The sequence below is a fragment of the Gracilinanus agilis genome, chromosome 2 (genome assembly GCF_016433145.1).
Source record: "Gracilinanus agilis isolate LMUSP501 chromosome 2, AgileGrace, whole genome shotgun sequence".
NCBI classification, from domain to species: domain Eukaryota; kingdom Metazoa; phylum Chordata; class Mammalia; order Didelphimorphia; family Didelphidae; genus Gracilinanus; species Gracilinanus agilis.
This window is the reverse complement of record NC_058131.1, coordinates 691,113,554-691,139,763: the sequence shown is the minus strand read 5'-3', so window position 1 is coordinate 691,139,763 and position 26,210 is coordinate 691,113,554. Positions and strand designations below refer to the sequence as shown.

General features: G+C 37.7%; 1 protein-coding gene across 1 annotated transcript in view; it reads left to right on the top strand.

The window, feature by feature from the left end:
- Window positions 1-26,210, top strand: part of SCAPER (S-phase cyclin A associated protein in the ER) — a 388,867-nt gene that overhangs the window by 103,268 nt on the left and 259,389 nt on the right. Inside the window, exons 17-20 of the mRNA XM_044660293.1 lie at window positions 901-982; window positions 1,812-1,964; window positions 2,548-2,655; window positions 22,412-22,548. Of these exons, the coding sequence (XP_044516228.1) occupies window positions 901-982; window positions 1,812-1,964; window positions 2,548-2,655; window positions 22,412-22,548 (480 nt within the window). The remainder of the gene's footprint in view (window positions 1-900; window positions 983-1,811; window positions 1,965-2,547; window positions 2,656-22,411; window positions 22,549-26,210) is intronic.

The following is a 26,210-nucleotide window of genomic DNA, read 5'->3' as shown; positions in this document are numbered from 1 at the left end:
ATGCTGCTTGTTAGCCATGGGAATCTTCTTCATGTATCACACCAATAATGTTATTTTTCCACTCTAAAAGTCTTTAGAAAACACTCACTGCTTACCTAACAAAATGTAAAATCTTTATCCTGGTATGCCTGGGTAGTCTGTACAGTCTGGCTCTAACATGCATTCTCAGTGTAGCCGCCTATACCTTCCTTTCATGGACTGTATGTTCTTTCCAAACTGGACTACTCACTTCCCCCATTCTCATCATGAGCTTTCTTATCTCTGCCTTTGTTTATTCCCTCTGATCCCGAAAACATGTACTTTTTCCTCTCGTTTTCACTTGTTGAAATAGAGACTTGATAAACATGTTTTGATTAAATTGTTTTGTTGCTAAGATATTTTAATTCATGAGCATATAGTTTGGTTGGCTTTTTGTTCGTTACATATTCTAGGTCTTCATTTCTTTATTTAAAAAAATATAATTGATATCCTCAGATTCTGTCCTCCCTTTGTGTCCCTCCCCTTTCTCTTACCCAGGGAACTATACCTTATATCAAAGAATAATGGGGGGGAAGCAATTCTGTAAAACAAGTCAACATATCAGGCAAGTGTGACACTGTATGCAGCATTCTTTGCTTGTAGCTACCCATCCCATTTTTCTGCAAAGAGAAAGTTGTTTATTCTCATCACTTTTCTTCATAACCAAGCTTGGTCTTTGTCTTTATGAAAAGTTCAGTATTTTTTTTTGTATTTACATTTTTGTATTTGTGTCATTGTATTTGTATCATTGATGTTTTCATGGTTTGCTTTGCATCAATTTCTATAAATCTTCCTTTATTTCTTTGAGTACAAGAATATGCCATTGTTTATTTATTCATTTAGCTTAATCCACAACTTTCATCTTTTATTATATTTGACCAGAGATCGAGAAGAGAGACTAGCAGCACTCACAGCAGCTCAACAAGAAGCTATGGAAGAGTTGCAGAAAAAGATTCAACTCAAGGTAGAATTCTTTGTATTTGAAGAGTCAAGAATATTTCTACAGAATTTGAAAACCCTTTTCTTGTCCCTTTGGGCTTGTATATGTATAAACCCCTTAGCCTAAGCTTCTGCATTAAGATTCTTATGTAAATAAAAAGTTGTCAGTTCTAGTTTCTGCATGAAAGTAGGCTTATCCAATTATCCAATTTATCCACATCCATTATGAAAACTAAATTATATTCAGGAGTAAATTTCAATAAGGAAAAAAGTTATTCTTGACTTATAACTTTGAAACAGTGTGCTTTCCTGCCCTTTGTGAGGCAGTCTGATACGATTTAATAACAGCAGCTCACATTTATGGTTCATGAAGTTCTTTCCTCACAACAAACCTTTGTCCCACGAATAGTTTATGGGATATCATTCCCATCTGTCGCATAAGGAGTCTGGTATTCTGAGGTTTGCCCAGAGTTATTCACAAGTAAGTAGCAGACCTGGAACTTGAACCATTAAGTCTTTTGACTGAAAGTCTAGTGTTCTTCCTTGTTTTAATTAGGTCGTGGCTTCTTTTTGGAAATATCAAGATGAGCCTGAAAGAGCTTTAGGAAGTTGAGTGTAGCTGGTCATAGCTGGTCCAGAGGCTTACCGATGTGGGAGTAGAATCCTAGAGGTGGTATTTAGTGTCACACCAAGAGACAATGAAAGAATGTGTTTCTGTGTGTCGATGTGTGTCAGGAAACGTTCCTTCCGAAGTCCCTGCAGGGTGCTCTTCCCTCCCTCTTCGGAAGTGTTCACGATGCTGCTCTTCTGCATGCTCTCTGGGGCTCCTTCATGTATTGCTTGTTGTATTGTAGCATGACGAAAGCGTCCGAAGGCACATGGAGCAGATTGAACAGAGAAAGGAAAAAGCAGCCGAGCTGAGCAGCGGCCGCCACGCCAGCACCGATTACGCCCCCAAACTGACGCCATATGAGCGGAAGAAGCAGTGCTCGCTCTGCGCCATCCTGGTAGGCCCTGGGCGCCTGGCAGGGCGGGCTGGGCAGTTGTGCTTCGTGCCATGACCCCGTATACTTCTTCTACTCTTTACTGAGTCAGCCCCGGCCATAGCCCAGCACCACCTGCTGCTCTCTGCTCCTAGTTCTGATGCCAGGGGCTTCGTCCTGACCTTCGGGGGTGGCTGTGCAAGCAGCAAGACCTCCAGGAGGGATGCTGGGACAAGCCGATGTCTGCTGCAGAGTAGGTGGACCAGCTCCATCATTGTATGTCCTGGAGGTGGACAGAGGGAGGAGCTGATTTGGCGAGCCTTATTCCCTACCCTGGGTGTCACCCGGGTCCCTGTGTAGAGCCTGCTCTGATCCATGGACATCTTCTGACCCAAACACTGGCTTTCTATGAATAATTCTCAGTATTGCTCCTGAGAAGAGAATACTGTGAAGCAGTGATTTGAAGTGGTCTGGGGATGGCACTTGTCACTGAACAGACTATTCATTGCACTGTATACAGACTGGCTTTACTGGGCATCATCTGATAGTATAATTATGTGTTTAATCATTAGTATTTATGAGGATTTTTAATATCTTATATTTTTAGATTTCTTCAGAGGTACATCTGTTTAGCCATATTAAAGGAAAAAAGCACCAGCAGGCTGTGAGAGAAAACAGCAGCATCCAAGGACGAGAACTCTCTGATGAAGAAGTGGTGAGTTTTACAGAAACGATTTCCATAGCTTAATGTATTTCTGTGATCTGTTTAGCCTTTAGTTCTAGAAGTCTGGAGAAAAACATATATGTTTGTGTCTGTCCTATGAAGACTGTCATGTAAAGAACTAATCAAAATTCAAAGGTTAAGAATCATTAGTGATACACAGGAAAACATCTTAGCCAAGGATAAAATGTTCCTTGAATATTCTAAACTAAAGAAAGAACCCTCTTAATGGTACTTAGAACATAAAAGCTAATTTCTGAACCTAGACAGAAGAGGAGTCTGAATGGGTTACAAAAAGCCCCTTTTTGGGAGCCAAAGTAGCCTTGGACTTGTGGCCCCCTCTGACCTCCAGTATGCCTTCCTAGTCGCCCAATGCTGAGTTCCCCTCACAGTCCAATGACCTCATGGTGTGGAATCCTTCCAGTGTTTTATTGAGAGAGGAAAAGCACCCCCCTGTTTCAGAGCAGTACCTGGTTTCGTGCTGATTTTCCTTATCACATTTAACTTTTTTCAAGGCATGGAGAGTTGTTGCCTACTATTGCTCCTTTGAAAAATAAGAACTATTCGGGAACTTTTGAGTGATTTTTGAAAGAGGCAAGAGCTGCACATGATTCACAAAAGGGGAAAGTCTGCACACAGTACTCTAAAGTGGTCACTTGGGTTTCTGAATCATCTCATTTTAAACCTGGGATACTCTAGGAATTTGGAAATGGCAGATTAATGTCAGTAGGAAGACATATCAAGTCAAATGTATTATTTTTCTCAAATCACTTCAGCATTTTAAGAGAAAATATATTTTTTGTTTATTTTTCCTCCTATTAGCCATACATTCATTTTCATTCTCCACTTTTCTTTGCTAATGTCTTAGCTAGGTAGTGTACTAAGTGGATTAGAGTGCTGGACTTGGAGTTAAGAAGACGTGAGTTCAAATCCTACCTTTAATGCATAGTCACTTTGTGACTGTGGGCAAGTCATTCCACATCTTTTCAGCCTCATTTTCTTTGTCCATAAATTGGGCTTAATAATCACATTTATATCTCAGAGTTATTGTGAAGACAAAATGAGATAATATGTCAGCAGTCTGCAAACCTTAAAGCACTATCCAAATGTTTGCTATTGTTGCCACAGATTTTAAAATATAGACTTGTACAAAAGCCAGAAGTTTTTTACATATATACTTGCCTCCTCCTTCAGAAAACTGTAGACTTAGGGGGCAGCTGGGTAGCTCAGTGGATTGAGAGTCAGGCCTAGAGAGGAGGTCCTAGGTTCAAATCTGGCCTCAGACACTTCCCAGCTTTGTGACCCTGGGCAAGTCACTTGACCCCCATTGCCCACCCTTACCACTCTTCTACCTAGGAGCCAATACACAGAAGTTAAGGGTTTAAAAATGTGAAAAACAAAACAAAAACAGAAAACTGTAGACTTGCTAAATAAATAAATTACAGCATGATTATTTGCAGCACAAAAATATTCTTTGCTTTAAAAAAATATTTTCTATAGTGTTACCTAAGTATAATCCTCTCACTCACGTATAGCATAAAAAATGTTTACAAATTTGATGTAACCAGAATTTTCAAAGAATACTTCTATTTTATAATATCTGAAAGGAACTTTGTGGATTTAGAGAATGGGTACATAAGGGGAAAATCTTATAATTAAATGTTAAAAAGAAAGTGTATTGATTCTGGATTATCTTTATTTCATATTCTGTTTCAATTTGAAAGGAATTCATTCTCATGTTAAATGGAAATGAGTCTAAAGAGCACATTTATACTCAAATGATACTTTTAAATTATTCTCATAGAATTTGTACAGCTAATTCCTAATTTTAGTCTCTTGCCATAGAAAATGGAATAAGCTTAAAAAGAAGTTTCCAAAATGGCATATGAGTGAATTATGTTTCTAGTAAGGCAATTTTATAGCCACTCATTGCAAAGTTTCATTTTTAATCAATGAAGGTATCTATAGGGAACATACTTATACTACTTAAAGTTATTACTTGTCATCTGTGATGTCTTTATATCATATATACCTTGTCTATGACCCTTCTTCTCTGACATATAAGATTTTATTTACACCACCTCTGACCTAATAAAATTACACCTTTGACCTTGTGCATTTGGCATCTCAGATAACTAACTCTTGATCTTTGACACGTTTTGTTTTAAGCTTTTTAAGCATAATCGGGAGCTGCCTGGGAAGAAAGCATTTTTGTTTTGTTTTGTTTATTATTGGAAATTTACCAGGGAATTTTTCTAGGATTCTTGAGAAATTACATAAAGGACTGGCATTTGTCCATTTTAACTTAATTGTTATCATAGACCTAATGGGAAAAGCAGAAAAATGGTAGAATTATAATATAAACTGGTATTTTGTTTTTATACTATAAAAAGGGGAGGAGTTGCCTGGAAAAAATTTTGAATGGTTAGCTTTATTTGTACCACATACTTTCTTTTAAGTCTTGTTTTCCTCTACAAATGACTCATAAAATAGCAAATTTACTAAGATTTGGAAGATAAAGTTGTGTAGCCCATATTGAAAATTAATTTTTAATGCTCACTAATGTTTATAACAAATATATTATTATACTATACCCAATATGTATTTACATATATCAGATTCATATGTGTTCTGTATTATATATTTTATCTAATTTTAAAATGTTTCATATATATGGAGCAAGAACTAGAGTAATTCATAGTGACTTCTAAAGAATTCTGAGAAATGCTCTAAGTCTCAAGAGGAAGCACAAATCTTAAAATAGTGTTATGTTTGATAAGATATTTTAAATCTAATGTAACTCTAAAATCTCCCCAAATTATTTTGATCAGTAAATAAATTAGCTAATTAAGTGACTAAAGAAAGACAAATGTAATGTTGAAATGGAAACAACATAAATAGAACAGTGTGTTTAGAGAAATGATTTGTTTGCTGATCTCTTTGTTGGTGATGCTTGGCATTGTGGTGGAAGGGAAAGGGTCATGACTCCTCGGGTGTTGATGACAGTTTGAGAAATAATGGAGAGTTCCTTTTATTCTGTGCCTTCATCCTCATTCACTTTTGAATTTTAAGGTAGCCCCTTTTTTTCTGCCTTTGTAAATCACTGTCAGTATAGTTAAAGAATTAGACCTTTGTGTTGCCCTGTTTTGCAAACATTGGGGAAAAGCTTGTTTCTTTATCAATATAAATTACACAAAATGAACAAAACTAAAATCATTTACCATAAATCTTTTGTTTTATGATAGTATTATGAATAGATCAATTAATTATGAGATTCAGTCTTCAAAATGAATTTGAAATATTACCATTCTGTTTAAGATAAAACTTCTGTATCTGTCCACAGTTTTACTTACAGAAAGCATGGTTAGTTTTAATTTGTCAGTTTCTTTTAAACTAAGGATGCTGTTTCATATGATTGTTTTTGAGTACATTATCTCAGGACTTTAAAATTTTTTATTACACTTATTTTTTGTTTTATTGGCTAGTGAAATTAGATCTAGGCATACTGATCACCAATCAATAAACCAAGGCCATAGATCAACAGTTTTTTTATTTTATTACTTCAGACCTCTGTTGGAATGTGTGAGAATGTGATGGGGCATAATATGCATGTGTATATTCAACCCTCTTTCATTTTTGGCCACATTTCTTTTCCTTAAATTCCTCTAATTACGTTGATGTTTGATTGAAGAAAATATCAATCTGATTGGGGGGGATATATGATATGTACATGAAAAAGTATGAAAGAAAGTAGGATCTGCAGTCTTAGACAAAGGGTTTTCAGAAATACCATGGAGAAAAAAGCGTCTATATTGTGTGAGGTCAGGCTTCATGAAGTACGTAGCCTCCTAATCTTGCATGGAGGAAGAAGGCAGCTTGGAGCTGTGGAGCAGAGCTCACTCTGGGTGGAGGATCTGGGCCCTGTCCTAACAGAATATCAGCCAGGCCACAACATTAGGTAATCTGAAAGATTAAGGACTTTCCAAGTTGGGAATGGGAGAATGAGAAGGTGCAATTTCCTGAAGTCAGAAAAAGAGCTGTCCTATTCCCCCTCTTCCCCCAGCAAATGTCTGTACACAATCAAAGGAACATGGAAACAGCAACTGATTGACTAGTATGGGGCCAGTTTTCAGATAAGACATGGGCCACTTGAGATGTACAATGCTGAGAAAACTCCTTGCATTAGTCTTTGGGCCTGACTGGGTTTGTGGTCAGAATAATCTAGGTTCTTGATTAAAGGTGTAGCAGGTGGAGGTAGTCTAGCTTCCTGGTCATGCAGGGCAAGGTCCAAACAAAGCAAGAAGGTTTTCTCACAATTGAATAAAATTTTCTTAGAGGACAGAAGCTAGACTAGGCCCATAATTGACTAGAAAGGGAACTGAGGTAGCCCTAGAATTTTGGTACAAGAATTGTGTCACCCAATTCCCATAACCTGCCTCATGCCAGGCACTTTGCTTAGTACTTTGCAAATATTATTTTCCACTTCTAAATCTGTAATCTTTTGCTAGATGAAGGTTGGTTTTCTTTGAAGTAACTGCCTATTTAGGGTGTTAACCCTTTTTGAGACTTAAAATTGAGTAGTTCATGAATTTGGATGACCAGAGCCCAGTAGAGTACAATTTCAATAATACTTAATAGCAGATGCCCATATTATGGACATATTATGGGGTAGTGAGGTGATACAGTGGATAGATTGCCCAGTACAGAGTCAGGAAGACTTATATTGAAATCTAGCCTTAGACACTTCCTAGCTGTGTGACCTTAGGCAAGTCACTTAACCTTTCCCTCAGTTTCCTGATCTGTAAAATGGGATAATGAAAGCCCCTACCTATCTCCCAGGAAAGTTGTGAAGATCAGAGGAAATAATATTTGTAAAGTGCTTTGGACTGGGCCTGTCACATAAGTAGGTGTTATATAAATGCTACCTGCTATTACTCTTGTTGTCTTTATTAAATGATGATGATGATGATGATGATGATGATGATGATGATGATGATGACGACGACGACAATGAAGCTTTTCTTCCCTGTTGCCTTTTTAAATTGACTCTGCATTCTAGAGGGTATTTCTCCCTCTCTGCCTTGCATATAGCTTTTTTGCTTTGCTCTTCACTTTGGATCCCTGATAGATCATGGGACCAAAGCCCTCCCTTCCCCAGTTCAAACCATGTGACAGAACCCAGTAGAACCGGGCAGGACACCAGGATTTTCCTGTTAGGCCTGGACAGATGGCCCCCTGCATCCCTGACCATCAGACCTGAGAACTTCTCACCTCCAGAGACTGAGGTTCCACACCCTTTTAGGACCATCCAATAAACTGAACCCAAGTAGCCTGCTTTGACCAATAGAGGCTGTCCAGGTTACTCCATCCTAGACAACCACACTATAAAGATTGGCCCCTTCTCCACTCCAGTGAAGACTTAGCAGCCATCTTTGCTGGCACTGATGTCCCCTGGTCCCCACTTCTCCACTGCCCCTTTTGCTGCCATTGGCCTCCCATCCCCTTTGTCCTCTCTTTTCCTCTATATAAAGCTTTGCTGTATTAATCCACTCTCAGGCCTCATTTGTCTCAGGTTGGACCCCCTGTTAGACAGACTGACAGATGCTTTCCTGAATGGGAACCGGTGAACTTGACCACCCACTGTTGGGCTGGGCTCAGGCCGAGTCATGTTCTTCCTTGGACTCCATTTGACCCTGAGACTCTCTAAGGCTCTTTCCCTCTCTCTCCTCTCTTCCCTCTTCTTGATTGAACCCTATCCTCCTTTCCTTCCCTCTGACCGTATTCTTTACTGCCACCCTGGACACGGTTTCTATGAGTGAATCTGATTTCTGCGCCCCCCCCCATGACTCAGTTTCCCTGCTTTTCAGATGAGCCTAGAGCTTTTGCTCTCATAAATCTAAATATTTAGTCTGAGCCACGCATGCTTACGCCTCCAGGCCAATCCTCTCTCCTTGATTCCTCCTTCATCAGGGATGCCTGAAAGAAGAGGAATCTAATACTCCATTTCTGGATCAGCCCTTTCTGTCTTGGGGAAAGTACTCATATACCTACCTCCCTTTCCATTCATCTCATAATCTCCTCTGAGAGTTTCTGAGACTTTCTCCCTCTTTCTCTTCTTCCCCCCCTCCCTGCCAGCCTTCCTGAAACTTCTCTCCCTCTGTCTCCCCCTCCCTGCTAACCTTGCCTAGTGGCCAAGAACCAGTTATTCACGGGTTGCAAGAGGACTCTCCCAGGCCATATTCTCACTTCTTTGCAGATTCTGGTTCTCAAGGCATAGGCAGAGGGATTTAGGACAGCCTTCCCAGGCTCCTCCTCCGAGAATACCAATGAAAGCATATAAAGATCAATTGACTACACATTATACGAGCACTTACTAGCTGTAAGATGTCAGGCCAGTCACTTGACTTTTCTAGGCTTCAGCGTCCTCATCTGTTTGGTGAGACTGCTTTTTCAGGTTCCCCCTAATACTAACATTCTGTTATTCTTTTAAATCTTCTATTTTTATCATATTTATAGTGTAGCTGTCTCAGTTTTATTATCAATTAAATAGGCTTGCATGGGCTAGGTTCCAAGACCTAACCAGCCCACACAGAGGGTTTCTATGAGAAAATGTGTTCTAGATTCCATAGTACTGACAGGACCAATTTATAGAATGTAGCATGTTTCCAAATTTTAAACTTTATTTATTTACAAATAGTATTGGTGGATCAAAGCAGAAAGCAAAATTTGGATTTTTGATACGAGTTTAAAGCCTGAAGAGTGGCTTATTAAATGTTAAAGACCCAAGAGACAATTTAATTACAACGACTTGACTTGACTTGACTTTGCACTTTGCACTTTACACTTTATTTTACTTTATTTTACTTTACTTTACTTTACTTTTTACTTTACCTCTTAAGATCAGTGACTCATCTGATGGTGAAACCCAGAGGGGATGGACTCAAGACAGAGAATAGGGCATTCTAGACATGGCCAACATAGGGATTTGTTTAGCTTGAGTTTGCATATTTGTTTACAACGGTTTTCTTTTTTTTTCCCCAAGGGTATACATGTGGCAGGGAAGAGGAAGGTGGGGGCAGAGTGGAGATGGAAAGAAAAAAAAACAGGTGTTCATGCACACTGTGTGTGTGTGTGTGTGTGTGTGTGTGTGTGTGTGTGTGTGTGTGTGTGTGTTAAAACCCTTTGGTTCTGTTTAGGCTCAATGCAAAATATCAGTTCCAAGGCAAAAGAGTAATAGAAGCTAGACAATTGGAACTTGTCTAGGGTCACACAGCTATGAAGTGTCTTATTGCCAGATTTGAACCCAGGAGCTCCTGTCTCTAGGCCTGGCTCACAATCTACTGAGCCACCTAGCTGCTCCAATTGCTTGTTAATTGAAAAAAATTCTTTAAAAATTACTATTGTATCCTGTTTTGGAAAATGTGTGTCAGTTCCAAAATGGCAGATAGCAAAACAGTGTTTTAAGCTGCATTTCTCGTTGCTGTGGCACTGAATATTTATGTACAGCGTCATACAAGAAGTATTGATTAAAAAAATTCTCTGAATCATGTAATTTGTCTTGTTTGTTGATTAGAATATATGAAATTAAAGTCCTATGGAAATTACAGAGATGCCTAGTAATAATAGTACTTCAAACATGTGTGATTTCACTTATTATTGTACCTTTCTCAAGTGCCCATAAAGCACTTATTAAGTGCCTGCTCCGTGCTGAGTACAAGGGCTTTCAAGGCAGAAGACCAGTCCTTCTCTCAAGTTGCTCGTTTGTCTGATGGGGAACCTCATTCAGTGAGTTGTCTATAAACAAGATTACTCCATCTCTACGACTTAATAGATGATCTCTTAGAAGCTATGGTCATGGAGAGGCAGCTAGGTAGTACAGTGTGAGTATCAGGGCTGGAGTTGGAAGAACTGTAGTTCATATCTATTTTCAGATCCTTTCTAGCTTTGTGACCCTGGGCAAGTCACTTAACCCCAGTTGCCTAGCCCTCACCACTCTTCTGCCTTGAAACCAATGCTTATTATCTATTACAAGACAAAAGCTAAAAAGTTTTTTTAAAAGTTAGAGACACAATAGTCATCATCCAGTGACTTAGCTGGGTATGGGTATTTAGATAGGCTGGTTACTGGAAAACCTGTGACTTTATACTTGATCCTAGTGTCCATACTGAAAGCCTTTTCAGTTATAGCAAAGCTACTATAGATGATTCTATTATCCTCTTGTGACATTCAGGAACCCATTGATATCTTCTGCATCATCAACTAAAGCAGTGGGCTGGCCCAGTAGGTAGAGTGCTAGGCCTGGCATCTAGAAGACTTGAGTTCAAATCCAGGTTCAGACACTTAATAGCTGCGTGACTCTGGACAAGTCACTTAACTACTGTCTGCCTCAGTTTTCTCAGCTATAAAACAGGGATAATAAATAGCACTTCCTTCACAAGGTTATTGTGAGGTTCAAATGACATCATATTGATAAATTGCTTAGCATAGTGCCTGGCACATGGCAGACACTTAATATATGCTTATTCACTTTTCCTTATTCTATCAATCATTCAAGAAGCCTTTACTAAGAATATGCAATGTGAGAGAGACAACAATGGAACAGCCTTTCCCCCAAGCAGTTGATATTATCTTCAAGTACATATTCAAATAAATGCTTACAGTAAATACAAGGAAATTTGAGGAGTGAAGAGAGATAGGAAAGACATTAGAGAGGAGGCACTGCTTGGACTGAGCTTTGAAAGAAGCTGTGCATTTTAAGAGGCAGAGGAGAGGAGGGAGTGCTCTCTAGACATGGAGCAAAGCCTGCACAAAGGCATGGAGACAGGAAATGGAAAATCTTATGTGATGAGCTGCAGCAAGAGAATTTAGAGAAAGCTTGAGTTGGGAAGAGGCACAATCTGTGGATTAGATCCAGCATTTTATGAGCAAAATCATTTTGTATGCAGAGAGACCTCTTGGATGTCTTCTTGGGTCTCTTGGTTTTATGGAGTACCTTATGACCTTGCAGTAGTAAGCTCACAGTGCTTGGCTACACTGGTTTTCAGTCAGCTGATACAATCTGCTCCTGGTACCATGCTGAAAGTGTGGTCACACTTGCTGGAGGCTGCACTCTGTTGGCATAGCCTTTAGGATTACCCGAAGGGCTACATGCAACTAGCACAGCCAGATCCAAATTAAAATGTAGATCCCAACCCTGCTCTTTACTGTCTGTATTCCCTTAAGCAAATCCCTCCACTTCTGTACTAGTGAGACTCTGAGGTTTGTTTCCCCTTAAAATCTGTAAAATGGGAAGAATAATCCTTACAGTGCCTGTTCTATGGCATTATTGTGAAGAAAACAATTTGTACATTTAAAATGCTTTTTACATAGAAACTATTTCATCTCTGTAATAATATACTTTGACATGGGTTAAGTAGTCTTTATTACTCTTCCATTTATGTATAATAGGAGAAACTGATTAGTTTTCATTCTTAACCAGAAAATTCTGTCTGCTTATTAAAAGCCTAAGCCAAAAATTATTGAAAAGGTCAATGTAAGTATCTCTTCATTTGCATTGATATAGTGGAAATAGGGAGGGGAGTTTAAAGGTTCAGCCTATCTGAACACTAATTGGAATCTTTTTAAAAAGGCAAGGAGATCAAGGAGTGCAGTGAGAGCACTACTTTTAGCCTATATAGAACAACAGTTACTTTGAATAGAAGTTAGTTTAAGTAGAGTTCATAGAATTTTCAAGCTGATTCACCCCTTTCATCTTGCAGATGAGGAATCTGAGACTCATGTAGTGCATAGGTAGGTGACTTGCTCAAGGTTACCAGAATATTAAGTGGTGCTGTTGGCCCAGAACTTTGGGATCCTGATTCCCAGAACAGTACCTTTTACTCCAGCACACTGTGGCTCAACAGCAGCAGAGCCTTGCCCAAGGCTCTGCATCTCTACCCCAGTGGTCTATAATATGCTGCAAAAGTTTGAAGGAATTATACTTCCTTGCAAGAAACTCAGTATGTGATTTTATATTCAACGTCTATGCATGCTTTTTAAATATGAAAATATCAATAGAAACTTAGAAGAATGGAATAGCAGTGGCCATGTCTGTAGAGCCAAGTTTTCATTCACTACCATGTGAGTTCTTCATAATATCTTTTCACAACTGAAAATTGCTAAATGTTTTTCTTGTGATAATTGTTTCCTTTGATCTGTATACTAGAGAAATGACCATTGATTTTAGGGCATGTGAGGTTAATCATGTCTTCCTTAAATGACTTTGGAGGATGAAGTTTAATGTAAATCCAAGCTTCTGTGTTTGAAACTGGAGGACTCTCAGAAATATCTTCAGTTAAAATAGACCCAGTTCATTTGTATTGCATATTCTGAAGTCATCCCATGTTGTGTTACTGACTGCTAAGAGCTCTCTCAGTCCTTAGAAGATGATAAATGAATAAGCTTGTTGAACTCTGTACTTGTCTTTGAGTCATCTATTAAGTCTCAGATTAGATCAGGAAAGGGACATCAGAATCTGCAGAAAAGACACAAGGCTTGTCCTCATTCATCATCCCCACCTATCGGACAGCTGATAGAGCATTTGTAATTGTCCCTGAGTGGCAGGGAGACAGCTGGTGGACTGTCATCCTATATCGGAAGATGGCTTGTCTCCTTTCTATGGTGTCTGCTTTCAAGCAATGGATTAGCTGCATTTTGCTCATGCTGTCACTTTGGGCACTAATGTATCTAGATTAGAATTTGGATAAACCTCAGAGACTTGTTTTACCCCTATAGTAACTAGTATGGTTGAGATGTGTCTTTCACATACTTAAAACTACTTTATCTGTTACATAAAGTAGTTGTTGTAATGTAGCTGTTTGTTGTTGAGCTTTTCAAAATGATAATAATTTCATAAAGAATTTCCCAGCTAGAGGGAAAGCTGTTGAGTAGAATTCAAGGAATGAAAAGGTATGCCAAACTATATACTACCTCTTGAGATTTTAGATCATGGATCTTGACTTTTTTCCTGATTACATTCCCAGTGGTCACTAGTCACTTCTCTCATTCTTGCATTTCAAGGTGTTCTGTTTCTTTGGGTAAATGTGATAGGCATGATTCAGATTGACTTATTCTCCCATTTACGATTAGTTTTTTAATGGTATCTATAACCTTTTTTTCAAGTGATTACATGTAAGAGATTAGCATTTCTTAGCTGTCTTATGATTGTTACTTTATAACTGATGATAAAATTGGCTAGGTTTTCAATGTTATTTGATCAGGTTTTGCCTTCCTGGTTCAAAGTAGTAAAATCCTAAAAAATTCATCCTATTCATGAATCATCATAAAATTGTGGTTTCCTTTTTTTTAAAATTATTTTTGTTGCTGTCTTTTTTGTTATATCACATTCATCTTTCTACATATTTCTACTCCTCCCAAATAGTTAGCTACCTCATATAAAAAAGATTGAAAAAGGACAAAAATTTTACTGCGGTAACACCAAACATTACAGTATCCATGTCAGGCAACCTAGTCTTTACCCATAATTCCCCACCTTTGATATGAAGGGAAGCAGTTGGCTTTTCCTTGTCTCTTCTCTGGAGTCAAGCTTGGTCACTGTAACTCCATGACATTCAGTTTCATTTTATTCATTTTTCCATTGCATTGTTGTGCATTGTTTTTTCTGGTTCTACTTATTTCATGTTGCATTCATTCATAAATATAATCTTATCCTTCTGCGAACATATATTCATCATTTCTTTGGCACAGAAAGTCATTATATTCTTTGCCACAACTTAACCATTCTCCAAATAATTGAGATCCACCAGAAAGTCAAATATATATGTAGTTAAGTTCTCAATAATAATTTCAATAATATATAAATAAAGTGCCTACTATATGGCCCAGCCTATGTGCTAAGATAGAAATAGACCTTGATTTTCAAGGAGCTTCTATTCTCTTGGTGGAGACAAGATATATCTATATGCATATCTATATCTATATCTATATATCTATCTGTATTAGAAAATAAATATAAGGTGATTTTTGAAAGACAAGTACCAATAGGAAAAACCTTTTTAAAAAAAAAAAAACCTTTTTTAAACCTTTTTTGTCTTAGAATCAAGACTATGTATTATTTCCAAAGCAGAAGAATGGTAAGGGTTATGCAGTGGGGGTTAAGTGACTTGCCCAGGATTACACAGCTAGGGAGTGTCTGAGGCCAGAATTGAGCCCAGGACTTCCATTCTCTGGGCCTGGCTCTCAATCCATTGAACCACCGAAACCACTCTCTTGTTGAAGCCCAAGCCTATACCTTTAAAAGAAACCAGGGATTCTAAGATGAGGAGGGCTCTCCTTCTAGGCTTGAATGAAAGCCTGTGCAGAAGTAAAGAGAGAGAAAATGGAGTGTCATGGGAGAAATAGAAGTGGCTGGATCTGTTGAGTATACGAAGGGTGTCATTTTTAACAAGAGCAGCAAAAGTAGATTGGAAACAGGTTTAGAATGATTTTAACTGTCAAATGACAGATTGCATTTGATCCTGACAATAATAGGAGCTACTGTAGTTAATTGAGTAATGGAGACATGTTGTCAAAGGTATTCTTTCAGTCAAGTCAAAAAGCATTCCATTATTATTTACTATTTGCCAGGCATCATGCTAATCATTGGGGGTAAAATGAAAAATGAATACTGTCCTTAACTTCATGGAATTTACAATATAATAGGAGCAGACAACATATAAACAACAATGTACAAATGAGATATATGCAGGATGTCTCAGAGAGGAGGCATTAAAATTAAAGAAGACTGGGAGAGGCTGCTTAAAAAAAGTGAGATTTCATCTGTGCCTTAAAGGAAGCCAGGGAGACCAGGAAATGGAAATGAGGAGGGAGAGAATTCCAGACATAGGAGACAGCCAGCAATAGAGTACATGGAGGTGGGGGAGAGAGGAGGTGTCAGGTGATGGAAGGTTTTAAAAGTCAAACTGGGTTTTATATTTGGTTCTGGAGGAAATATAGAAACACTGGTGTTTATTAAACATCGAGGTGCATAGTCAGGCCTGTGTTTTAGGAAAACAACTCTGATAACTGAATGAATGGTGGGCTAGAGTGGAGAGAGACTTGAAGCCTGGTAAACCAGCAGGCTATGGCAATAGTCTACGGGTATTCAGTGTTGAGGGTGGTGGCAGTTTGAGATGTTCAGTAGGGAGTTGGAGATTTGAGACTAGGGGTCAGGAGAAAGGTAAGGGCTAGAAAGTAAATGTTAGAATCATTTGCGTGGAGATAATTGAATCTATGGGAGCTGATGAGATTAGCAAATGAAACCCTTAAAAAGGGGAGAAAAATGGCCCTGAAGAGATTTTTGGAATACGCACTGGCCATGACATTAATGCATGTGATATGAAAACTTAAGATTTGCTTTAATTTGTGTTCTAATTATTTGGAACATTTTTTTCAGTTGGCTATTGATAACTTGGATCTCTTCCTTTGAACATTGCATATTCATAAATTTTGATCATTTGTCAAGTGGGAGAATGACTTTGCTACTCATACATTTTAATCAGTTCTTCATATATTTTGGAAATTAGACCTTTGTCAGTGGAATTTGCTGCACATATTTTTCCAATTTAATTGTTTCCCTTCTAATTTTAGCTATATTCATTGTATTTGTGCAAAAGTTTAAAAAATCTTCTGTAATCTAAATTGTACATTTTATCATCAGTGAACCTCTCTGTCCCTTGTTTGGTCTTGAACTCTTCCCCTATCCTTAGATATAAAAGGACATTTCTTCCTGAATCCTCTAATTTATTTATGATGTAACTTTTTGTCTAGACCAGTGATTCCCAAAGTGGGCGCTACCGCCCCCTGGTGGGTGCTGCAGGGATCCAGGGGGCCATGATGGCCACACTTTTTTTGTATTATTCTATTCTGAGTACAATAAATAGTTTCATAATTTCCAGGGGGTGCTAAGTAATATTTTTTCTGGAAAGGGGGTGGTAGGCCAAAAAAGTTTGGGAACCACTGATTTAGACAATGCTTCCACTTGGTTTTTCTTAGGATGCGTTTGGAAGACATTAGTTTAAACTGAATTTCTGTTAGATGACTTTCCCCTCTTATCTAGAAATTTTTGTCCTTTACCCGCAGCTCTTGTCTTCAAGTTTATTGAATGCCACTCTATAGAAAGAACTTGGTGGTTCAGGGGATGAGAGTGCTCTGTCTGGAGTCAGGAAGACCTCAGTTGGCTTAACTGAAAGATATAGAAAATATAAGAGGGACTGTATTGCTTGTTGATTACAAAAAAGTATTTGTTTTGGCAAAGAAAAGTGCCATTTTTAAAGGCTTTTTTCAAATGAGATATCTTCCATCATTGCATCAAAATCATTCAAAATTATTTAGAAGATAAAGCAATAAAAATTTTTTAGTGGGAAATACACCAGGAAGATATGTCCTTGCCAAAATTGTTTCTATTTGTTTTGAGGAAATTCAGTATTTAAGTTGGAGAAGAAATCTGTGAAAGGTGGAATTCTCTAAATGCTTTAGTTTGTTGGTGACACTTTATTGATTGCATCCAGCTCTGAGACATTGCAGAGCATCCTAGAAGAGATCTGTTATCATTGAAGCGAATTTGGTCTAAGCTTCCACACAGAAAAGGTGAATCAGCTTGTCTATCAGCATTTACATTTGGAACAGTTAGAGCATATAGAGTCAGTGGGCTGGGCCCAGAATTAAACAGAATAAGGAGATTGGTCTGGATTGCATTATCAAAATTTCAAAACTCTTTTAATGATTTCAAGGTTCCCATCCAAGATAAGGTTTTGGGGGGATTTTTTATGCCAGTATTCCACCATTTTCCTTGATGGCAGTGAAATATACAATATGGTGGTATCTAAAGAATTAAAAATGTAATATCTAGCAAATGGCAACAGAGAATCATGTGATGGGTACGAGTAAGCTCCAACTTCTGACCAATGAGGAACTTTGAAAAATATGTCATTAAGAAATTATGATTATAAGAAAAGATGGACTGGTGATGTGGTAAGTCAAAGGGATGCTAGACAGATAGATAGAGTGCTCCTCTTGTACCTTCTTATGTCAAAAGAAAGTGAGGAAGCCCTCTAGTTCATTATATGGTGAACCTATGAAAAACTTATTGAAGTATGTGAACAAGTCACATAAGTTGTACAGGCATGGATAGTTTGTGCTCTTCATTTTTTTTAAACCCCTTACATTCTGTCTTCGAATCAATACTGTATATTGGTTCCAAGGCAGAAGTGTGGTAAGGGCTAGGAAAAGGGGGGGTAGGGGGGAGTGTCAAGTGACTTGCCCAGGGTCACACAGCTGGGAAGTGTCTGAAGCTGGATTTGAACCCAAGACCTCCTGTCTCTAGGCCTGGTTCTCAATCCACTGAGCTACCCAGATGCCCCCTGCTCTTCATTTTTTAAAAGAACTTCCAGTTTCATGGGGTCATAAGTCAGTTTGACTATTTGAGCAATTCACCTGGTTTTTATGAAAACAAAGTGAAAGAAAGAAGTGGTATTCTCACCTAAGATGACCAGGGTTATGAAAGAAGGCCTGTATATTAATGGTTGAGTATTTATGCTATGTCCATATTTTGTTCCTAGTCATGTAAGATACCCACATTTACTGGCCCTTTAAAGAGGACATAATAATAATGATATGTGTGAGAGAAATCTTCCAAAGTGGTTTAGTTAGCTTTGTTATATTCCATGGCCATAACCTACAAATTTAGTCTAAGGCACTGCATTGAATAGCACAAACCTACTAGTACTTGCTAGGCCCTAGAAAATAACTACCTTGATGTTTTTACTTTTTAAAAGCATAGTTATGAGTATAAGAAAGCTCTTCTGTTTTTTTCTACCTATCTATAACAGAATTGGGTTCGTATCTTCTCAAATTGATGTTCTGAGCCTCATTGTTGCTTTTCTCTTTTTAAAATCTCATTCCCATAATTAACTACTATGTTAATCAGATGATATCTAATTGTAAGAGTAAAAAGATTTTTCTAAAATTGGAAAGTGAAAGCTAAAATAAGAAAATTCATTAACTAATAGTAATCATTCTTAAAATCACTCTCGGAAAGCCCTTCAGCCCTCCTCTTCACTTTCTTTTTCTTACAAAAGTTATCTAAAAGGGTAAAATGTCAAGAATATCAAGGGCATCAGTAAAAAATGTAGACAGAGTAATAATTATGAAAACAATCCATTGCTGACTTAAACACAAAGTGGTGAGAAAGCAGCTAATAGATTCAATGGATAGAGAGCCAGGCCTGGAGACAGGAAGTCCTGGGTTCAAATATGACCTCAAATCCTGCCTAGGTGTGTTATCCTGGGTAAGTCACTTAACCCCAATAGTCGAGCCCTTTTTGCTCTTCTGCCTTGGAAATGATAGTATTGATTCTAAGAAAGTAAGGGTTTAAATAAAAAGAAGAAGAAGAAAGTGGTGAGTCAGTGGAATAGGTTAGGTATATGGTACACAGTAGTAAATGATCACAGTAATTTAGTGTTTGATAAACCCTATGATCCACACATTTGAGGGAAATACTATTTCACAAAAACTTCTGGGAAAACTGGAAAACAGTCTGACAGAAACAGGAAATAGATCAACACCTCATACCACATATCCAGATATAGTCAAAATGAGTCCATAATTTAAGCAAAAAAAGGATAATATCATAAGCAAATTAGGGGAGCATGGAAAGCAATATCTGTCACATCTAGGAAAGAATTTATAATTAAATAAGATGACTTTTTTTTTTCCTCATGAGAGGTAAACTGGATAATTTTGATTACTTGAAATGAAAACATTTTTGCACAAACAAAACCAGTGCAGCCAAAATTAGAAGGAAAATAGGGAACTATGGGGTTAGGGGGAGGGAGGAATTTTATAGCAAATTTCTCTGATATTCGCTATATGTTTCTTGAATGTATAGGGAACTGAGCCAAATTTACAAAAATTAGAGCCATTCCCCAGTTGATAATTGGTGAAAGGATATGAACAAGCAGTTTAGTAGTCATATGAAAAAATGCTCTGTCACTAATGATTAGAGAAATGCAGATTAAGACAACTCTGAGGTACCACCTCATACCTGTCAAATTGACTAACATGACAGAAAAGGAAAATGACAAATGCTGGAACGTGGAACATGGACATGGAAAACACTGATGCATTGTTGACACAATTGCAAACTGGTTCAACCATTCTAGGGAACAATTTGCAACTCTAGTATACCCAAAGGAATATTAAATGGTATATATTCTTTGATCTCATAATATCAATAGTAGTTCTAAACATGAAAGAGAGCAGAAAAAGAGGAAAAGGACTCACATGTACAAAAATATTTAAAGCAGCTCTTTTTGTGGTGGCAAAAATCAGAAAATTAAGGGGATGCTCATCAGTTGTGGTATGTGATTGTGATGGGACACTATTGTACTATAAGAAACAAAGAGCAGGATGGTTTCAGAAAAACCTGGGAAGACTTGCATGAACTGATGCAACGTGAAACTTTTCATAGAACCAGGAGAATATTGTACACAGTAACAGTAATATTGTAATGAGGATCAGCTTTGAAAGATGTAGCTAGTCTGATCAAAAGAATGATCCAAGATAATTCCAAAGGACTCATGAAGAAAAATGCTATCCCTCTTCAGAGAGAGAACTGATGAATTTTGAGTGGCTTGAAGCAGACTTAAAACTTTTTTTTATTTTCCCCTCCCTCCCTCTCTTCCTTCCACTTAACACAATTACCAGTCTGTAGTACACTTAATAAACACTTGGTGATTGTTTTTTTCCTACTTCATTTTTCTCAAGTCCTTTTTTTGCTTCCTTGCATCTCATTGTACTTAGGTAGTAGAAGTCAAATACAGTCCTCGGTGATGAGGACCTGATTGCTTTAGAAGGACTGGTAGATGTATTCTGTTTTATGTCATTTTTTGGGGGGGTGTCCCAATTTCACCTATAAATCCTCTTGCAGTTCTAATTTAGTTGCCAGGCTTTGTGGGTATTCATTTCATCTGTACTGCTTTTCACTGTTTGTGTTAGAGTTGCTTTTCTATTAATACTAGTAGTTTCTTCATGAGTTGTTATTCTAAACAGTATTGATTGAGTGATTGTTGGCTTATTTCTGGGTTCTTTTGAGTGCTTTGTTGTGGTGCTTGTTATGCATCTGTCAGACTTCTTTAAGAAATGGAAAAATACCTTTTCTGACATCCATTCTCCATTTCATTTGAAATAGAAATTCTAATTATTTTTATTTTTCAGAATCAGCATTTCATTTAAGTAGATCAGGTTAATGGTATTGTAATTACTTGCCCCAAGAGTTCTGTGTGACTCTTGTTAAATAAACAAGGGAATACCACAGCATAGTTTATTGCAAAGACCACTGAATTTGGGTCACAGAACCCAGATTTGAATCTTCTGTCTGCCACTTAACTATTATCCGACTTTGGGCATGTCACTGAACCTTTTTGGGCCTCAGTTTCCTCACAAGTAAAATGAGTGGGTTAGCCTAAGTGTCCCCTAAGATACCCCCCAGCTCCAAATGTGTAATATACAATACTTTCATCCAGTGGAACATTGCATATTAACCAAATTTTGGCATGATATGTTATAAAACATCTTTTTCTTCAGTGCAATGCTTAAATACTTAAATTTAAAATATATAGTTTCATTTGAATGCATTTCTTTTTCTGTTTTGGCCTTTATAAGTTACTTTAGCTAAAAAATTACTCATCTGGTGGCCAATAATTAATTTGTTCATGCATTTTCTTGAACTCATTCAAATAAGAGACTCACTATACTTGAAGTCTTTTCAGCTGGGTTATGATATGCCAAAACTTTTGCTCTGTTTTCATAGCCCAGGGAAAGGGTAATTTTCCCTTCATTTAACTAATGCCACCAAGAAAAATTCAATTGATTGCTTTGGTATGCGATAAACTGATTTCTCATTCAGCTATTAGGTGGACTAGAAAACCTCTGGATTCCTCTCTGTGTTTTGAGAGTCTGTCATTCTTGATCTGTAATGTGAGTTGTGACCCTCCACATTGGTAAGGAGGTGGAGAACTACAATAGAGGTCTCATTATTCAGTAGCATCTGTTTTTGAATTTTAATAGACCAGACAGAATGTTAAATTTGGGAAGCAGCTAGTGAATAGTTTGGCTGAAACTTAGACTATTTCAAGAGAAGTAAGATCAAGCAGAATTATAAAGTAAATAAATTGGATTCTGACAAGCCTTAAATGCTTGATCTAGAATTTCTTTGGTAGCATCTGGGGAGGAGAGTAAAGTGGTTCTTAATTTCTTTTTATCATTATTTTGATTTGGGATTTGGACTGATTTCCTCAGATTGTCTTTACTGGGATTACTGCTTTTGGTCATTGCAAAAGAAATGGAACCCCCTTTGCCTCCATAAAGGTTAAAGCTTACTAGGAGGGAATAAATTATTCTTATTTGAGAAGCTTAGAAACATTGATATTTGTCATTTATAAGTGTTTTGTTCCTAAATTTCTTCATAGTGTCCTGAGAGAATTAATGATCCTCTACAAGGTGATGTGAAGTTCTTTAATCTGACTTACAAACAGGGAAGGATTGTGGCTGCTATGTGATAGGCTACTTCTGCATATTATTGACTGAAGTATCAGGTCCTCAAATAGGAGTTATTACTTAAATTCTTTTCAGAATTCTTATGGATGACAGGAGGAGAATCTTGCATGACCATTAAGCTCATGGAAATCAGATGCTGTTTTGATGTCTTTTGTAGGAGCATCTGTCATTGAAGAAGTATATTGTTGACATTGTCGTTGAAAGCTCAACACCAACGGAGCCTGTAAAAGATGGAGATGACAGGCAGAAAAACAAGAAGAAAGCCAAAAAGCTGAAGGCCCGGATGAACTCCAGGTACTTGCTCTGAGGGAGGTTCTTCCTTAGTACAAACACTACTGTAGGGCAAAAAAGAGTTTACAGTTATTTGCTTTACGAATGTCTTGAAAATAGTGCTGATGAGCCTAATTTATAGCCACTTCCTCTGATTGAGAAAGAAAAGTGCCCATCGATCGATGGCAAGCCCTTGCTTTCACCTGTTTAAGAGCCTTTCTCCTAATTGGACATCAGGTTCAGACCCAGACAGCAGCCCCTTCCTGCACAAAACAGTGTGTTTAAGTATGTGCAAACCAGGCCTGTTTTTCTTTCCAACTATTGATTTTTAAATGAAGTATCAAAGAAAATCAATAGTAATCAACAAATAGAAGCCAATGGCTATAGTGTCAAATCCCATGACTAGGTTTAATCAATCTGTTGTCTGTCACAATAAGAAAAAGTCAGAGAAATATCTTGTAGTGGAAAGTGAGTCATTAGACCTGTAGTTTATCATCTGCCTAAGAAATGGCACCTGGAGATCCCATAGCCCTGGCTTGTGCTTTCGCATCATTGTCTGTAGCCTCCATCTGATAATGGACTCTTCTGAGAGGCTTGGGCTGGAGTCAAAAGACCTTTGTTTCAGAAGGGTTGGCTGCTTGTTACCTGTATGAAAGGAGCAAATCAAATCAGTTCTGATCCTGTCTGGGTCTCAGTTTCCTCCTCTGTAAATGGGAGAGGTAGGAGAAAAGATCTCTAAGGAGCTATAAGCTCTGAATTCTTTGGTCCTGTTTTATTATTTCAGTAGATATTTACAGAGCTTCTTTATCATTTTGGAGAAAATGATGTTAATGGTGTTAACCATGTTTTCTACGAAACTTAGCCAGATGAAGAAACTTGACAAATGTCATCTGAAAGTATAGCATTGACCTTTACTACGCTTCTGCTTCCTGGTGCAGAGGTATCCTGGTCTCTTGAAGGGCATTGCACTATAGGGACAGGTTTTACCAAGATACATGTTTTCAAGTATGGACCAAACTTTAGGCTTTCCCTTTTTCTTTGAGGAAATTGTGTTTCTTTCTCAGTGATTGTCCTAGAATGATTGAGTGGATGTCTCTGAGAACCCGTACTCCACCAGGCCTCAAACTGAGGTGGGGGATGCCTCAGTCCCTGCTGCCTGTCATTTGTACAAGTATCAGTCATGGCTAAGCAGAAACCATTGTGGTCTGTTGTAGAGGAAAACTGCCAATTCAGGAATGGAGGCAGAGGGAAGAGGATCCCAATCTAGTTTGCCTAACTCAGATTCCTATTAGATCACCCTGGGCAGGAGAGGAGGGTCCAGTATCCCCTGCAAAGCATCATCATTGTGTCTAACTGAAGCTTCTCCAATGGGAGATGAGATCTGGCGAGGGCAGGGAAGAGCCACATTGGTTGAGAAGCATAAATAGGAGGGAGATATGTGGAAGGCAGCTTCAGCAATTTAGCACAAGGGTGCTCTGAGCTCATGGGACTGCCTGCTTCTCCAGGGCAGATCTGGTGCTGACAAAAGCCCTGGAGCAGGTGTCTGGAGCCCCAGCAGCCCCTGAGTCCTTGTCATTCTCAGTATGATAGAGCTGCATGTACTGCATCCCAGCATTCCCACAAGGAACAAGGCTGGGGCCTTCAGGCACAAAGACAGCATTGCAGCCTCAGTGGGTGAGGATTCTTAGTGACAAGAACTGGGGCTCTTCCCTTCTAAATGCAATGACATCAACACAGTCATCCATGAAAACAACGTATACACCTCCCATTCCCTTCCGAAAGGAATAGATGCTTTCTCTTTGTGTCCTCAGTTTGGTTTGCGTATAACAGTACATAATAGATTTTGGTAGTTCTTTCTATTTCTTCTGGGTTTTTAAATGACTTATATATTTTATTTTGTTGATTTGATTTCATATCTTTCATCAGGTAGCCTACAGGTTTTTCAATTTTGTTTGTATTTTCAAAGGACCAGCTTTTAATTTTGTTTGTCATTCCAATATTCTTTTTGGCTTCCAATTTAATTTTTTCTTCTCTAATTTTAAACATTTTTTTTGAATTTTTTAAATTAAAACTTCATATTCATTAAATTCTCACTTTTCCAGTTTTATTACTGTATGTTTGAAGAGTAATACTTTTCCTCTGAGAACTGCTTTAGCTGTATCCTAGAAATTTTGATGTACTATCTCATCATAATCATTGTCTTTTTTTTTTTTTTTAACCCTTAACTTCTGTGTATTGGCTCCTAGGTGGAAGAATGGTAAGGGTGGGCAATGGGGTTCAAGTGACTTGCTCAGGGTCACACAGCTGGGAAGTGTCTGAGGCCGGATTTGAACCTAGGACCTCCCATCTCTAGGTCTGACTCTCAATCCACTGAGCTACCCCAGCTGCCTCGGATAATCATTGTCTTTTGCAGAGCTGATAATTATTTCTATTACTTGCTTTTTTGATCCATATGTTATTTAGGACATTATTAAGTTTTCATTTCAGACTCAGCCTTTGATTGTGCTCCCTAAATTGATTACTATTTTGATTGCCTTTTGGGTTACAAAGAAAGAATTTAGTATTTTTGCCTATTTATATTCCTTGCAGTATCTCTTTGCCCCAATACATGCTCTGTTTTTGTACAAATTCTTTGTAGTGCTATGACATATCCATATTCTTTGGATTTCCCATTTATAAAGCATAATCTTCCTCTTGGTTTTCTCTCTTCTCCAGCAGCGTGTTCATTTCTCTCAGTTCCTTTTGTTAGGTGTTTCTGAGGATTCAAGCATTCTTTATGCATCTTTAAGATTGATATTAGTTGGTGCTCTATGTTTCCTTTTAGCAGAGAAAGTATCATTTTAATGCCCAGGAAATTTAGTGTCAGCCTCTCATTTTGATTCATTGTTTTATCTTTTTGTTTTAGATATATTTCTTAATTACTTGCTGGAGTCTCTTTGCTAGTATTCTATTTAAGATTTTTGCATCTATGTTCATTAGGGAGATTGGTCTATAGTTTTCTTTCTCTGTTTTTGGTCTCCCTGGCTTTGGGATCAGTACCATATTTGTGTCATAAAAGGAATTTGGTAGGACTCCTTCTTTGCTTATCATATCAAATAATTTGTATAGTATTGGGATTAGTTGCTCTTTGAATGTCTGATAGAATTCACTTGTGAATCCATCAGGCCCTGGCGATTTTTTCTTAGGGAGTTCTTTGATGGCTTGTTCAATTTCTTTTTCTGATTTGGGATTATTTAGGTATTCTATTTCTTCTGCTGTTAGTCTAGGCAGTTTATATTTTTGTAAATATCCGTCCATATCTCCTAAATTTTTATATTTATTGCCATATAATTGGGCAAAATAGTTTTTAATGATTGCCTTAATTTCCCCTTCATTAGCGGTGAGGTCTCCCTTTTCATCTTTGATACTATCAATTTGGTTTTCTTCTTTCCTTTTTTTTATTAGATTGACCAGTACTTTGTCTATTTTATCTGTTTTTTCAAAGTACCAGCTTCTAGTCTTATTTATTAATTCAATAGTTCTTTTACTTTCGATTTTATTAATTTCTCCCTTGGTTTTTAGTATTTCTAATTTAGTTTTCATCTGGGGATTTTTAATTTGCTCACTTTCTAATTTTTTGAGTTGCATGCCCAATTCATTGATCTCTGCCCTCCTTAATTTGTTAATATATGCACTCAGGGATATAA